Source organism: Heterocephalus glaber, unplaced genomic scaffold (assembly GCF_053883595.1).
Source record: "Heterocephalus glaber isolate CG9 unplaced genomic scaffold, H.glaber_assembly_v1.0 deba00001593, whole genome shotgun sequence".
Taxonomy (NCBI): Eukaryota; Metazoa; Chordata; class Mammalia; order Rodentia; family Bathyergidae; genus Heterocephalus; species Heterocephalus glaber.
Window position 1 is genome coordinate 11,424,503 of NW_028258368.1, and position 12,908 is coordinate 11,437,410.

General features: G+C 36.9%; 1 protein-coding gene across 6 annotated transcripts in view; it reads left to right on the forward strand.

Annotated features, from left to right (window-relative positions):
• The window catches only part of LOC101711466 (cAMP and cAMP-inhibited cGMP 3',5'-cyclic phosphodiesterase 10A), a 339,917-nt gene that overhangs the window by 88,911 nt on the left and 238,098 nt on the right, over positions 1–12,908 (forward strand). For 2 of the 6 annotated variants that reach the window (XM_013076717.3, XM_087193589.1), the window contains exon 2: positions 2,169–2,296. The exons of the other annotated variants lie outside the window; for them this stretch is intronic. In XM_013076717.3, the coding sequence (XP_012932171.1) occupies positions 2,260–2,296 (37 nt within the window). In that variant the 5' untranslated portion in view covers positions 2,169–2,259. The remainder of the gene's footprint in view (positions 1–2,168; positions 2,297–12,908) is intronic. 6 annotated transcript variants of the gene reach the window in all.

Consider the following 12,908-nt stretch of genomic DNA (forward strand, 5'->3'; position numbering starts at 1 on the left):
CAGAAGTTTTTCGCTTTGTTCTGAAATAGTGAATAGTTTATTAAATGCTTTAAAAATCTGAAACAGATTATTCTCCTTTTGGTTAAGAAGCACTTTTCTCCTTCTGTTTCATTGAGTTGTAGCATTTACAAAAGGGAATCTATAAAAGTCAAAAGTACCTCTGGATTCTTGCAGAGAGAGGGGAGAAGTAAGGAAAGAGTCTCCCTTTAAAAATTTATTTAAACAATTTTAACAGTCGGTGGTGGGGGAGAAGAGCTTCTGTTGAACTTCAGTTCAGTTATGCTGAACTAAAAGGGAAGCTGGTTTCCCTTAGCCAGGAGCTGTTGAGAACTTACAAGCCCACAGTGTCAGCTGTGATTGAAAAACATGGTGAATATTTCTTTTTAAAAAAAGATTGCAGTAAAAGACACATTGCCGTGAGCCCATCTCAAAATACTCTCCCTCACTTCAAATATACTTAATACCATGATTCCTTTCACTTCCTGAAGCAGGTGTGGAAGTTCTCTTTTGTGTCTTTTGTTGTGACTGCCTCATTGTTCTGAATTAAATCAAAACATTTATGTTTCATAATCATTTTGACTTTGGGGAAGAGCCAGAAGTCACATAGAGTCAGATCCTGTGAATAAGGTGGATGTGGACACACTGTAATTATCTTACGAGTCTGCCCTGTGGGATGGCCCAAGGGAGCAGCATCTCTATTTTTTGTTGTTTTCTGTTTGTTTTTGAGACACGGTCTCCTGTAAGTCCAGGCTAGTCTCGAACTCACTATGTAGCCCAGGCTAGCCTCAAACTCTCAGCATTCAGCCTACCTCAGCCTCCTCAGTGCTGGGATTACAGGCGTGTACCACCATCCCTGGTATCACAATACATTTTTAATCACATTTCATAAAGACACCCATGAGAGAGGATTCCAGGAGTGCTTCAGAAAGTGACAAGAATGATGAGAAAATGTGTTCGAATTGTAGAGTAGTATTCAGAGGGAGATTAATAGCATTATGTTTTTTACTGTAATAATTTAAAAAAAGTAAACATGCATCAAACATTTTAATCATACTTTGTAAGTTTGTTGGAATTAAATGGGCAGGGCCTTACTGCTAACATTGAGCTGCAGATCCTGGCTTACCTGAAGGGAATCAGCACATTGGCAAAAGCAGGTTCTGTACAATCCAGGTTTTGTAGGCTGCATGTCTTCAGCCAGGTGAGGAGAGGCCAGAAAAGATGTAGCAAGGCTGACCAGGAGCAAGGAGCTATTGCAGGTTGGGAGAGTTTTTCAGATGTTCTTATTCTGTAGGCTTTTGACCTAAGCCCCACATTCAAGGTATCCTTCCTATCCTCCTCAGTGGCAGTGTAGTACCAGCTTCCTCATATGCTGGGGCCCCTGAAGACTTTCCTGAATCACTTCACCATAGAACATGGGTGGAGCACCCTACTCCTCCTGAAGGCATCCCTGATCCTGAAGTTTTAAAGGATAATTGAGGGAGAAGGGTGTGCACTGGTACAAAAGGGCTATATACCTTTTGGCTGCCAGTAGGAGAGACTCAGCTTCAGATTCCTTAAACAGTAAGAAACATTTTATGTCATCAAATAAGCCTTGATCTAGGGATGATTAATTCAGAAATCAGGATTGATTAATTCAGTGACTCACATCCTGGAGGAGTGCTAGTTTATCCTTCCCACTTTGCTAATTTGCTTTGATCTGCTGGTGGCAATACAGGTACTCTGTCTATAGGCTTGATATTTGCATTGGAGAAGAGTGGCTTTTCCGGTTAGGTGTAAACAAATGTCTTGCAGGAGAATGGGAAGTATCACCATGATTGATTTAGCTAATCAGGATTTATTTTAAACTACAGGAAATAGTGACCTTTTCTGAGGGGGAAAATGATGGCTAGCACTGTTCTGGGCAAAGGTAATAACAGTGAACATAAGAAAGGCTAAGTATGCAGAAATACTGTAGAGGTAATATGGACAAAAAGTCAGCAGTTATTTGGATTTAGGAATGGAAAGGGAAAGGGTTGGTTGGAGGATAGTTGGGATAGGTAGCATAGGTAACTAGGAGGAAGATTTCACTGGGGACACAGGAGAGAGTAAAGATTCAAGAAGGTTAAAGTGTAGTGATGCTGAGAGTTATCTGATAGTTACTTGGTTTTTTTGTTTTTGTTTTTGTTTAGAAGCTAATGGTATAGATGTAGAAGTCATCCACAGAGATGTTACAATTGAAGAGATGGGGGTAGAGAAGACTTTGAAGGAAAAGAATGTAGAATGAGGATAGAAGAGAGAAAATCTCAACATTTAACAGGTGAGTAGAGGACACTAAGCCAGCAAAAGAGATTTAGAAGGGATACTCAGATATATAGGGAGCAAACTAGTACTTTATAGTTCTAAGTTTTAATCTGCCAGTTTATTAAAATTGTCAGTTTACTAAAACATCTTTTAGTTAGGCATTGATTTTTTTTTTTGACACCAGTCCCCAGGCAACTCCCCTATATGATCATTGGGAGAGTTATAGTAGACAGGATAGTTTTAACAGCTTTTGTGATTTCTGTGAAGTTCTGTTTGGTTTTCATTTTATTTTTCATAGTGCTGTTGGTCTGCTTAAGATTGTATTTGCTTTAGACAAATTGATTGTTGCCTAATTGACCTGCTTTTCACTATGTCATGTAGGAGAAATTTCAAGAAAGTAAGGGATTGGTTAGCAATATCTGATACTGCTGAGACCTGAAGAAGACAATTGAGACAGTCACTCATAAACCTGAGATAATGATATTTAAGAATTTGGGGGGCCGGGGATTTAGCTCAGTGGTTTCGCCGCCTGCTGCACAAGCGCAAGGACCCCAGTTTGATCCCCGGTACCTAAATAAATAAATAAATAAATAAATAAATAAATAAGAATTTGGGGACATTTGAGTTATAAAAAAAACCAAGTGGTTTCAGTGCAGTGGTGGAGGCTTTAATCATAGTAATGATTACAGAATGAATTACAGTTAAGGGCATTAAACACTGAACTGTTCCTTTGTCTTTGGTGGTAAAGAAAGAAAAATGGAAGATGTGATTGATTCGTGGGTTTGAAAGAAATCATGTTGTGGGGATGGATAATTCTGGATTGGTAGAAAAGTGACCATATTAGAAATCTATGTTAATAGGTGGGAAAGAGAGTTGTAAAGATATGAGGTATGGGTGAGGTAGGGGAATAACTAAGTGAGCAAGGCAGAGAAGGAATGGAACCAAGAGGGAGAGACAGCTGACTTAGAAGAGAAGAGAGAAAGGGGGTAGAGGTTCAGAGAAATGTTAGGGGGAAATGAACAATGTTCCCAGGAAAAAAAGGTCAAGTCATGTGTCAAGGGTAATGATGTGTCTGCATGGTCAGGACTCATGGAACAGTCTTGAGTCAGCTGCTGTGGGCCAAGATGGAAAGTCATGTAAGGGGAATAAAGGAATTGCAGGACTGCATTTCTCTCTAATGAGTTAGAACTGCTAGTGATAAGAATTAATTGGTTGGATTTTACCTTGTGTTGGATTTGAAAAAGGAGAGCGAGGCGGAACTCCCTAAAGTGCCACCATAACACTACACAAACGTTTTTAAATGTAATAGGAAGGTAAAGTTAATTCAAAAGACAGAGAGACAAGATGGAGAAAGATTGAAATGTACAGTTAAAGGCAAAGACCAGGGTCAGTAATAATGAAAACTGACATGTAAGGGCTGGGTGGGTTGTCATGGGGGGGGGGGGTTGTCATAGGTGGGTGAGAGCAATTTTTCTATGTACTCATGGTTTGTGAGAGCTGGCCTCCAGCTTATATAGAAGATTAGCTAGATGCAAATTAATTGTTTATTCTAACTTAACAGGTAAACTTGAAAGAATAATATACATTAGGTTTAATGTAACATCAGAATAATATCAGAAATGTGTAGTTTTATTAGGTGTGTAAGGAGGATAATGTAGTTTGCGAAGTATAGTACTTTGAGATAGTTGTAAATTATGGTATAAATGGTGTCATTTTAATAGAGTTATTTAAGGTACTGTACAGCTTGAGTCAAGATTTGTAAATAAAAATCGTGTTTTTGTTATTTAAAATACAAATGTTGAAAATGTTAATTTTCTTTTGGTACCAGGGATTGAACTCAGGTCCTTGCACTTGTGCAGCAGGTGGCAAAACCACTGAGCTAAATCCCCGCCCCGAAAATGTTAATTTTCATTTAACAAGTGTGAGATTTCTGTAAATATTTAAAATTTGTTTTAAAATATTTAAAAAAGTGAGGATAGGTTTATAAAAATGACTTTAGGGGTGAAGTAGTTTTATGACTGTTTTCCTCTTGAAGAACTTTTCTTTGATGTCCTCAGTCTTGGTTTGGGAAGTGTGACTGAGCCCTGTCTTACCTAATGTGACTCTGTCCCTTTCTTTGTGTTTAGGAGCATGAATATTGCCCAGGGTTTGGAAGCAGTTTTAATCCTATTCCTAACCCTCAAACACCTTTTTTAGTGGAGCTAATATGCTTTACATGTACTTTTCTAACAAATTGGTTTTGCTTTAACTCTTCTAAATGGAAATAATGGAATCACTGTTTTGGAAGTTTAACCACAGCATTATTTTTTTTTATATTATATATATTTTTAAATTCTTTTATTGGTACATTTTAGGTATACAATACATTTACATTTCTCATTGGGAACTTGTACCTTTACATGATGCATCTTGGTTCTTATTTTTTCCCCATTCCTAGCCCTTCACCCCCTCCACCCTTCCCTATTTACACAGCATTATTTATAAGAGAAATTATTAAGAGAAGTGGTTGTTATCTATAGCCCAATCACCTATTAAAAACAAACAAATAAATAAAACCCCTCTTTCTCGTAAGAGTGCGTTTGAGGGCAAAGACTTTCATTCTAACTAATATAATACGTTGGGTAGTTTGTTTTAATAAGTTGCTCAAACCTGCTTACTTCATACTTTAACCTACACCCTCTTAATCACACACACCTTCCTTCCATTAGGTTTCATGCAGTCCTAGTTGAAGTGCCAGACACTATCAACTGATAAGATAAGAAGCACATGGTTCATTGCCATAAACCAGGGGTCCCTACTGGGCCTACTGACGCACACAGTCCTCCCCTGATGTCAAAGGGCTGATAAGTAGCACGTTGGCTTTTTTCCTACATTTTGTGCCAAAGCAGGGGAAAAGACTCTTTGTCTGAAAAAACAGCTCCATTGAGATTACCGCCCCCCCCATAAAAAACTATTGCTTTTCTTGACTGTAGGCCAGATTCCTGTTGAAATGGTTTAGTATTATTTGTGAATTACTTGGCAGAAATAATGTTTGTTAGCAAAAATGTGTTTAATTCATTATACACAATATTTCATGATTTGTTTGTTTTTACTTATAAGGCTTCACATTTGTTATATTTTGGTGAGAATATAAAATTGGCAGATTTGATGAAAGGGGTACTTTAGCAGGTCTCATACAAAGAAACTTGTACTCTATGCATTTACCCCTATCTTAATAAATCTGTTAGGAGAGGGAAAATCTGTTTACATACTAGGATTTTCAGTAGCACTTAACATCTGATAAGCTGTGTACTTCAACATACTTACTGGCATTTATACTGAAAGTCAGAGAAGTATTAGATTCCTGAGACTGAACTGTTCTAAAACTGGTGGTAATCTGCTGGTACATAAGCCAAACATATTCACTCTACTGGTTAATAAAAAACCCCAAAAAACAAAATCAATACATTAGAACATGCTCTGTAGTCAAGTTGTCAATATAGTGATGAGGTCTAAGGAGTGTATAGTCTTGTAAAATGTCTGCTTAACTATTTTAATGGCTCATTATGAAATCCTAAAAATATAGATTACCAAAAACCTGTAATTTTGTGGCTGCCTTGTTAAAAAGGGGAGCACAAAGTGCATATATCAAAGTTAAAGATCTGAAAATTTAAACAACTGCCACATATGTAAAGATTATTAGTAATTATAATGTCAGCCCAGGTTAGTGAAACTTAGCAGGGTTTTTATTATCATCTAAAGTTTAAATTTCAAACTACATATTCATTGAATAAAATTAATAGTGAGAATTGTAGATTATAGTAGCAAACACATATGCACACAATTAGAACTAGCAAGAATGGTGAATGTGTAGTTTGTGAATGAAAAAGCTGAGAGTGTTTAATATTTTTATTTTTGTTATCAAGGAAGCAAAAATAAAGGTCTTTTGGGAACTTCAAAATGCCACTGAATCCTTAAAGTGCCATCTTTGAGTTAAGGTATTTTATGAGGCTGCTTTTATAACAACATAGTATTGTATCTTTTGTTGATGAAGTAAAAAAAAAATTTATTCTTACATGCTAGTAATAACTGGCTCTTGTTGGAAACTATTTGAAGCAATCTGCATTTATATGTTACTTATTGAATTCTTAAAATAATCCTATGAAGTAGAGATATTATCATCCTCATTTTCCAGATAAGTAAATTAGTCACAGACATGTTAAGTAACTTGTTCTGGTAATTCAGTAGGTGGTAGAGAACCCTGGTGGTCTTTCCTTAATAATTAAAATTTTATACTGTAAGTTGCATGATGCTCGAGTGACAAGAAAAATAGTGCTGCTTTTCTTCAGCCATTGTTAATCTACTCTCAGTAAGTGATTAATTATTAGAGAAAGGTATTGGAGTTTTAGAGATAATGAGTGACGTACATGAAACTTTCAAGAAAGCAGACGCACTGTGTTTATATTGAATCTTCCCCGGATGTATAACTAAATGAACATAATTCTTCTGTGCTTTGCTGCTGCTTCTGTGCAGTAAATTCATTTTAGAAGTGTGCCAAATGTAGATGCTTTTATTCCTACGCATAGCATTTCTTGGGCTCTAAGGAGAATTCGGTTCACTAATTGTTAAGAAAGAATTAACCGCTTTTTAGGGTGGAGAGGTGAGATGTTTGACAGCAGTGCAGCAAGTTGGCTGTGAGATAAATGACCTGAAGTGGCTCAGCTGTATTGGGAGCAGATGGAGAGGAACTTGGAGGTATTTACAGCACAGCTTAAAACAGCATAGCATGATTGTTTTATGGAAAAACAGCATAGGCCAATCAACTGGTACCTAAACACGTATGAATGGGAAGAAATAAAATGTAATGCTTCCAAATCATATCACATTCTGTTGAAGTGGCTGAAGTCATGAAGTAGAGAGCAGTCTTTCCAAGAACAAGATGTAAAGAGAACTTACGCTCTTATATTAGCCTTTCTGATCTTAATTTCATTCAGCTAGCATTATCTGTAGAAATAATATTGAGTCTCTTAATCATAAGAATGTTTTTGTCATATGAGTATCTATGATTTAAGGGTATATAATTTGTTACTCCAGACAAGCAACAGGACTTGAGTTCCTAGGTTTTCCAACAGAATTTTATGGCAGGTACTCTTCCAGTGTTTTCATATTTATCAGTAAAGAGCTAGTAAAAAACAATGAAAGTAACTTTTGCTGGGTAGATGTCTTAGTTACTTTTCTCCTTGCTGAGACAAAATACCTGACACCCTAAGTTAAAGGAAGAAAGGTTTATTTAGCTCACAGTTTGTAGAGTTTCCTAAACATAAGCCACAAGAGTAGGCAAGGCAGAAGACAGCAGACTTATTTCCCATAGCCTCAAGTTGCTTGTCTGCTAACAAACAGCTGTAGTTATGATAAACACTATTTTCTGCCTGGTGGATTCAGTATAACGTGAGTGTATCTTAGCTGTGATCAAAATAATCAAAGCACTGGAAGTAATGAAGTACCTCAGTATGATTATGGTTTCATTCAGTTCTGAGACATCAGTTGAAAGTGTAGTGGATCTTCATCTGTAGATTTTGTTTTTGCAAATTTGTCCACTCACTTAACTTTGTTTGTAAACTTAGAATCAATATTTGGCATTATTTTACTGTCATTTATGGAAACATACATGTGCAGAGAAATAGTGTGAACTGTTTCTCTGCTGGGATGCCTGTCTGCCATGGAGCCAGCCAAGTATGGACTGAAACCTCTACAAACTATGAGCTAAACCTCTCCCCCTGTAACTTAGGGTGTTGAGTATTTTGTCTCAGCAATAAGAAAACTAAGACACCTAATAACTGGTTGACAAAAATATTGTCTCTAGAGGTTTGCAGTGTCCTAACCCTGTGTTTCTGCTGTAGGCAGTGGTTTTGTATTTTCTAATTCAGTGTTTGTGTGGATTTTAGAGAATATCACTACTGCTGAAAAGAATTGACTGGAATTACCAGAGCTTGGGGATAAGAAGATGAATACGATGTGGTTTCTGCCTTTAAAGACTATGCTAATGGTAGAGAGAGATCTTCAGTCAGTGTATAAGAAACTGATGCACTGAAAGTCTTGTATAGCATACGTCTTTGAGCAGGCTTTGAAGACTCTTTTGGGTTGAAATGCAGACTTAATAATTTTATTAAAGAAAATTGGAATTATTTTCTTCTCTTAAATGAGAAGGTGATTTTTGAAAACATCATCTTAAAAGAAATATGCTGTTTTCTGGATGGTAACAGTAACATGATGTAAATTGTAAAATTCAAGTTGGTGCTTTCTAAATATATGTGGTAAAACATTACATGCGTTGCATTAATTCATACTCAGGAATTGTCCTATTAATCATGATTGTTTTTCCTGTGGTTGAACTAAATTCGAGCTTTAAGAACACTGTAGTCTTAGAAGGTTTGGATATCAGATCAGATTGACAGTCCTTATTTTTACTTGTTAATTTCTTTAGATAATATTTTCTGTTATAAAAAATTCATCCTATCATGTAAACAATGTTAGAAATAAGGATAGGATTTTCAGAAAGGAAAGTATCAGCTAAATTGCATTTCTTCAAAGTTCATATGTTGAAGTCCTAACACTCAGAACTTCTGCAGGGGATTACATGGAGATTAAGACCTTTAAAGTGTTGATGCTAAAATGAAGTCCATGGTGAGTTTTTAATCCAGTATGACTGTGTAGTAATAACAGCCCTAGAAAACCAATATTCTCCTGTCTGAAAATTAGGTTGACTTCAAATTGCATTTCAGTTTTTATCCTAACTTTTCTTGGCTATCCATTGTTCGAAACGAATCATTTGTGTAGGGCTCAAGTTGGAAAGTCCCGTCTGCTTAATTTTTTCCTCCCAAGAAAACAAAACTTTTGGCACTTTCATTTTTTTCCTTTTCTCAAGCAACAACAACAAAAAAATGAATGTGGGTTTATGCAACTGGATGCAGTTTTGCTTTTCCTTCCTTTTCCAATGTTCATTGATGGTGCCTCCACACGTGAAGATCCCTATATGGAGAAAGGAAACCAGAATGCGAGTATGGAGTTACATTTCCTGTGAAGCATTCTTCCTTGGTTAAAATAATTTTAGGGGCAAGATTTAAGAAGAGGAAATTAGTCTTTACAGGATAAGAAAAACATTTCGTGTAATGTCAAGAGACTTTCATGAAGCAAGCAGTTTGATTGCAGTGAATATTGTCTCTTTCACCACCGTGAAAAGAACTTCACAAGGAAGTAATGAGTCAGGACAAATGAGGGAATGGTGGAATTAAAGAAATAATAGGGAATTTTGCAAGCCAAAAATCAGTTTTGGATTTCAGGATGTTACAGACAGGATGAAGTGAAAGCTGATAGAAATATATATTTGTGGGATAAGAGTGTTGGCCGAACAGTCTAACTTGTCTTAGAAATAGAGTGGTAGCTGTAGTTTAGAATGTACCAGGTTACATCCAAGTAACAAACAGAAGATTCGGCTAAAGGCCCCACCCCATAGGCCAATGGTGGGCTTAGACCTGTGTGGTCTTGAGAGAGGCAAATGTGGAAATATGGTTTAGCTGGAAAAAGAATTATTTTAGGCTTCAAACAACAGATAGACACAGATCTGGGTTAAACATATGTGGTTTTAATGTGTTTCTCAAAAAGCATAAATTTGGAACTTAATATGCAATTTGAGCATTAGGAAGTGGGGCCTAATTGGAGATATTTAAGTCACGAGGGATCCACTGTCTTGTACTGATTAGTGCCAATTATAGAAGGACTTAAGGCTGGCAGTACGAGGTCTTGCTATCATCTTGATCTTCCACCATGGGCAGACACAGCAAAAGGCCCTTGTCAGATGTGTGTTTCCTCAGTTATGGACTTCCCAGCCTCCAGGACTTGGAACCATTATGTTTTGTTCATTGTAAATTATTAAGGCATTGGTGTCCTGTTATAGCAGCACAAAATGGACTAACACAACTTTTGTGAATGTGCATGGAATCAGTGAGCGAATGTTATCTACCCTTTTACATTATTGCTTTTGAGTTTTCTTTTCTATTAAATTCTTTTATTGGTACATTGTAGGTATACAACACAATTACATTTCTTATTGGGAGTTGTACCTTTACATAATGCATCTTGGTTCTTATTTTTTCCCCATTCCTAATCCTCCCTTCACGCCCTCCACCTTTCCCTATTTACAAAGACTTTATTTCCATTTTTTCCATTTCTCATCATTTTTCCTTTCCCTTCTTTCCTTTCCCCTGCCCCTCCCACTACCCCTACCCCTTTGGACTTTTTCTTCCTATTTTACATTTTCGATTATTCATTCTAATCATTGGTACATTTTAGGTATACAATATAATGACATTCATCATTGGAAATTTGCACCTTTACATAATCTCTCTTGGTTCTTATTTTTCACCCTTGCCCAGCCCTCCCTTCAACCCCTCCAGTCCTGCCTATTTACAACGATTTTGTTCCTATTTTTCCATTTTCTCATATTAATTCCATTCCCTTCTAGCCTTTCCCCTAGCCCTCCCACTTCCTTCCCCTTTGCCACTTTTCTTCCTATTTCACATTACCTATTATACATTTAGTCCTTATTTACACTTTCAGTTTCTCACACCAGAGAAACTATTCGGTATTTATTCATGTGTGTCCTATTTATTGCACTTAAGAGTATCTCCTCAATGTGCATCCATTTAGCTATAAATGTCTCTAATTTCTCATTTTTTATGCCTGAGTACTACTCCATTTTATAAAAAAACCCCACATTTTCTTCATCAAGTTTCCAGTTGATGGGCATTTGTGCTGTTTCCAAGTTTTAGCTATCACAAACTGTGCTGCTATGAACATGGGCGCACATAAATCAGTGTGGTATGATTCTTTTAATTCTTTGGGGAAGATCCCCAGCAGTGGAATAGCGGGGTCAAATGGGACTTCCAGTCCTAGTTCTTTGAGGTATCTCCATACTGATTTCCACAGTGCTTGCACCAGTCTACACTCCCACCAGCAGTGGACCAGGGTTCCTCTTTCCCCACAGCCCAGCCAGCATTTGTTGTTGCTTGATTTCATGATAGCAGCCATTCTTTCTGGAGTGAAGTGGAATCTCAGTGTTGTTTTCATTTGCATCTCTTGAATGGCCAGTGATGTTGAACATTTTTTCATGTATTTATTTGCTATTTCTACTTCTTTGTCTGAGAAATGTCTGTTCATTTCAGATGCCCATTTTCAGATTGGGTCTTTAAATTGGGAGGTCTGATCTTTTTAAGTTCTTTATAGATTCGAGATAGTAGACCTTTGTCTGAGGAAGAGCAGGTGAAGATTTTTTCCCACATTGTGGGTTGTCTCTTCACACTGCTGGTGGTTTCTCTTGCTGTGCAGAAGCCTTTTAATAAGAAGAGATCCCACTTGTTGATTGTTTGTGCTAGTTCATGGGCAACTGAGGTTTTGTTCATAAAATCTTTTCCTACACTGATGTCTTCGAGGGTTCTATCTAACTCCTGTTCCAACTGGTTCAGAGTTTCTATTTTAATATTTAGATCTTTAATCCATTTTGATTTTAGTTTAGTGCATGGTGAGAGATACAGGTCTAGTTTTAATCTTTGGCAAATTGAAGCCCAATTTTTCCAGCACCATTTATTAAAGAGGCTATCTTTCCTCCAGTGAGGGTGTTGGCTCCATTATCGAAGATGAGATGGCTGAGTGTGTCTGGTGTGGTTTCTGCATCTTCTAATCTGTTCCACTGGTCCTCAAGTCTGTTTCTTTGCCAGTGCCATGCTGTTTTTATCACAGTAGCTTTGTAGTAGAGTTGCAGGTTGGGGATTGTGATACTCCCTGACATGCCTGTGTTACCTGGAATTGCTTTTACTATTCTGGGTCTCTTCTTGTCTCAAATGAATTTTTGGATTGTTTTGTCAAGGTCCATGACATATGCTGCTGGGATCTCAATTGGAATTGCATTAAATCTATATAGCAGTTTTGGAAGTATGGCCATTTTCACTCTATTAATCCTTCCTACCCAGGAGCAGGAGATGTCTGTCCATTTTCTGATATCATCTTCAATCTCTCTTTTCAGAGTGCCATAGTTTTCAGAGAAGAGGTCTTTCATTTCTTTCGTTAGGTTGATTCCTAGGTATTTCAGTTTTTTGGATGCTATTGTGAAAGGAATTATTTGCCCTATTTCTCTCTCAATGAGTCTGTCATTGGTGTAGAGGAAAGCTATTGATTTTTGTGTGTTGACCTTGTAACCAGCTACTTGACTGAATTTGGTTATTAAGTCTAGAAGACTTTGGGTGGAGTTCTTGGGGTCTTCTATATAGAGTATCATGTCATCTGCAAATAATGACAATTTGACTTCTTCATTTCCTATCTTTATTCCTTTTATTTCTTTCTCTTGTCTAATTGCCATGGCTAATGTTTCCAGAAGTATATTGAACAAGAGTGGTGATAGTGGACATCCTTGTCTTTTTCCTGATTTGAGTGTGAAGGATTTCAGTTTTTGACCATTTAGTATGATATTGGCTGTTGGTTTTTCATAGATGGCTTCTATCAGTTTGAGGTAGAGACCATCTATTCCAATTTTTTGTAGGGTTTTTATCATAAATGCATGTTGGATTTTGTCAAATGCTTTTTCTGCATCTATGGAG